Consider the following 2311-nt stretch of genomic DNA (forward strand, 5'->3'; position numbering starts at 1 on the left):
TAACCCTTGACTTGGTGTTGTCAGCACCACGCTCAGCCAGTGAGCTAACCGGCCATCCCTATGTGGGATCCGAACCCGGGGCCTTGGTGTTATTAGCACCACACTCTACCGAGTGAGCCACGGGCCGGCCCTGAACATTTCTTCTTATCGACCTTTGTTTCTTGTGGTCAAATGGGACCAACACATTTAACTCATCAAACCATGGACTTGACTTAAATACTTCCCTCAAAAGAATTTGCTTTTTCATTGTTCCATCATTACTCTTGACCAAAAATCTGAACACATAGGATATACTGAAAAATCTGTTCATTGATCAAGTAAACATTAGCCAAAAAGGTACACATGGGGTATATGGCATTATTCACTGGAATAGGAAGAACTGGTAAGTAGGTAATTAGATGCGGCTTGCTTAGGTAGAAAGAAGGCTTCAGATAATTCACAAAAATATCCATAAGACCTAAATATCACATTTTAAGAAGGAAAAAGAAATACACACTTACGTGGGCCATAGCTTTAGAATTCAAGAACTGATCAGTCCTCTTGGAGCTTCTTCTACGGAAGACACAAAATCTGAGAAGCCAGAGCCAGGAGTGGAAAAAGAGACATTAAAACCAGGTGTCCTTTGGATTCCCCAAGTCACTTAATATGACCTTTTAGTTTCTGTATCTTGGCTTCCCAACACACACACAAATATGACACATCTGGGGAAGTTTAAGAGGATTCTGGAGAAAACCAGGCTCTTCCTAAAACCCCAGGACACCCAGCTGCACACAGCAAAGCAGAGGAGCTGTGTGTGTGTGTGTGTGTATTTTTTTTCTTGGCCTTAAAGACATACCCAGACATTTTAGCAGGAGAATTTCTGACCAGCTCCCTATAGGAGAAGGGGTGGGGAGGGAGGGCAGAGGATGTAGTAAAAACTTTGGCTTCACTCAAAGAGAGGTCTGGCCTTTGCCCTCAGCTTTTTTTTTTTTTAAAGATGACCGGTAAGGGGATCTCAACCCTTGGCTTGGTGTTGTCANCCGAACCCGTGGCCTTGGTGTTATCAGCGCCGCACTCTCCCGAGTGAGCCACAGGCCGGCCTTGCCCTCAGCTTCTAAGAGGTAATCTATGTCATACCTGATAGGAATGTCTTTGTTTCCAGTGGGGGCTGGCCACTCCAGAAAGACCAACTAGGTGATTCAAGTGGGAGCTTTGGGTAACGCAGTATCAGTTAACCTGGAGACTGAGATTAATGATTTAGATAATCAGTCAGTCAGTCATTCCTACATGTTGAAGCCCCAATAAAAACTTTGGACATCAAAGCTTGGGTGAGCTTCCTTATTAGTTCACAGTAGTCAGTGCCTGTTGTCACACACCAATGCCAGCAGAGTAATGAGTCCTGACACCACAGGGAGAGGACAATAAAAGTGCCATGTTTGGAACCCTCCTGGACTTCAAATTATGTGCTTCTTTCCTTGGCTGATGTTAATCTGCATCTTTTCCCTGTAATAAACTGTAACCATGAGTATAACATCTCTCAGTGAGTTTTGTGAGTCCTTCTCGCAAAGTATTGAACCTGAAGGTGGTTTGGGAAACCCTCCAAACTTGAAGTTGGTGTCAGAAGTGAGCATGGTCTTGTGTGGAGACTTTTTTCCCTCAAACCTCACAGGTTAGCTAACTCTGCTCAGGGGGCATTGTAATCTGGATCTGAGAATGGATGCTTAGTGTATTTAGTCTCACTGTGAGCACATCCTGATCACTCCAGACAACCTTTCAGGTTGAAAAGGGGCTGTGTCATCCAAATTTAGATCTGTTCTGACTTCCAGATTGGGTAATGTCACTCATAACATGACAGGCGAACAGGGTGAAGAAACTGCTCAGGCAGTGTTCATTATTTATTTTTAAAATTATTTATTTTTTTCATCATACAAACAGCTTTTATTGGCTGCAATGGGAAATAGAAAAGAGGAGGGGATACAACAGCTCCCACTCCTGGGTTGACATGTTGGTCACCACCCTCCAAAGGCAGTGTTCAATATTCTTAAATCCAGAAAAGCTGACTATATAAATACACACAGAATATCAATATAAAACAGTGAGTAGTTACTGAATGCTAACTTGGAAGAAATACTTAAAGACATGAGAGATATTTCAGACATACTGTCAGTAGAAAAGATAGGCTATGTGATGATACAATGATACATTTCTAAAACTCTATATATGAATATAAAAATTTATATCTACATATACACATATACATATATATGGGGAGAGAGAGAGGGTGGGGACATAGCGACACACACACTGACAGAGCAACCGTAAGATAATAGAA

The 2311-nt window shown here is 42.3% G+C and overlaps 1 protein-coding gene across 1 annotated transcript in view; it reads right to left on the reverse strand.

Annotated features, from left to right (window-relative positions):
• The window catches only part of ZNF331 (zinc finger protein 331), a 15869-nt gene that overhangs the window by 6165 nt on the left and 7393 nt on the right, over positions 1-2311 (reverse strand). Inside the window, exons 2-3 of the mRNA XM_008587369.1 lie at positions 1117-1222; positions 501-570 (exon numbers count right to left, since the gene is read on the reverse strand). Coding sequence (XP_008585591.1) covers positions 501-509 — 9 coding nt within the window. The 5' untranslated portion in view covers positions 510-570; positions 1117-1222. The remainder of the gene's footprint in view (positions 1-500; positions 571-1116; positions 1223-2311) is intronic.

Source organism: Galeopterus variegatus, unplaced genomic scaffold (assembly GCF_000696425.1).
Source record: "Galeopterus variegatus unplaced genomic scaffold, G_variegatus-3.0.2 Scaffold4353, whole genome shotgun sequence".
In the NCBI taxonomy this organism is placed as follows: Eukaryota; Metazoa; Chordata; class Mammalia; order Dermoptera; family Cynocephalidae; genus Galeopterus; species Galeopterus variegatus.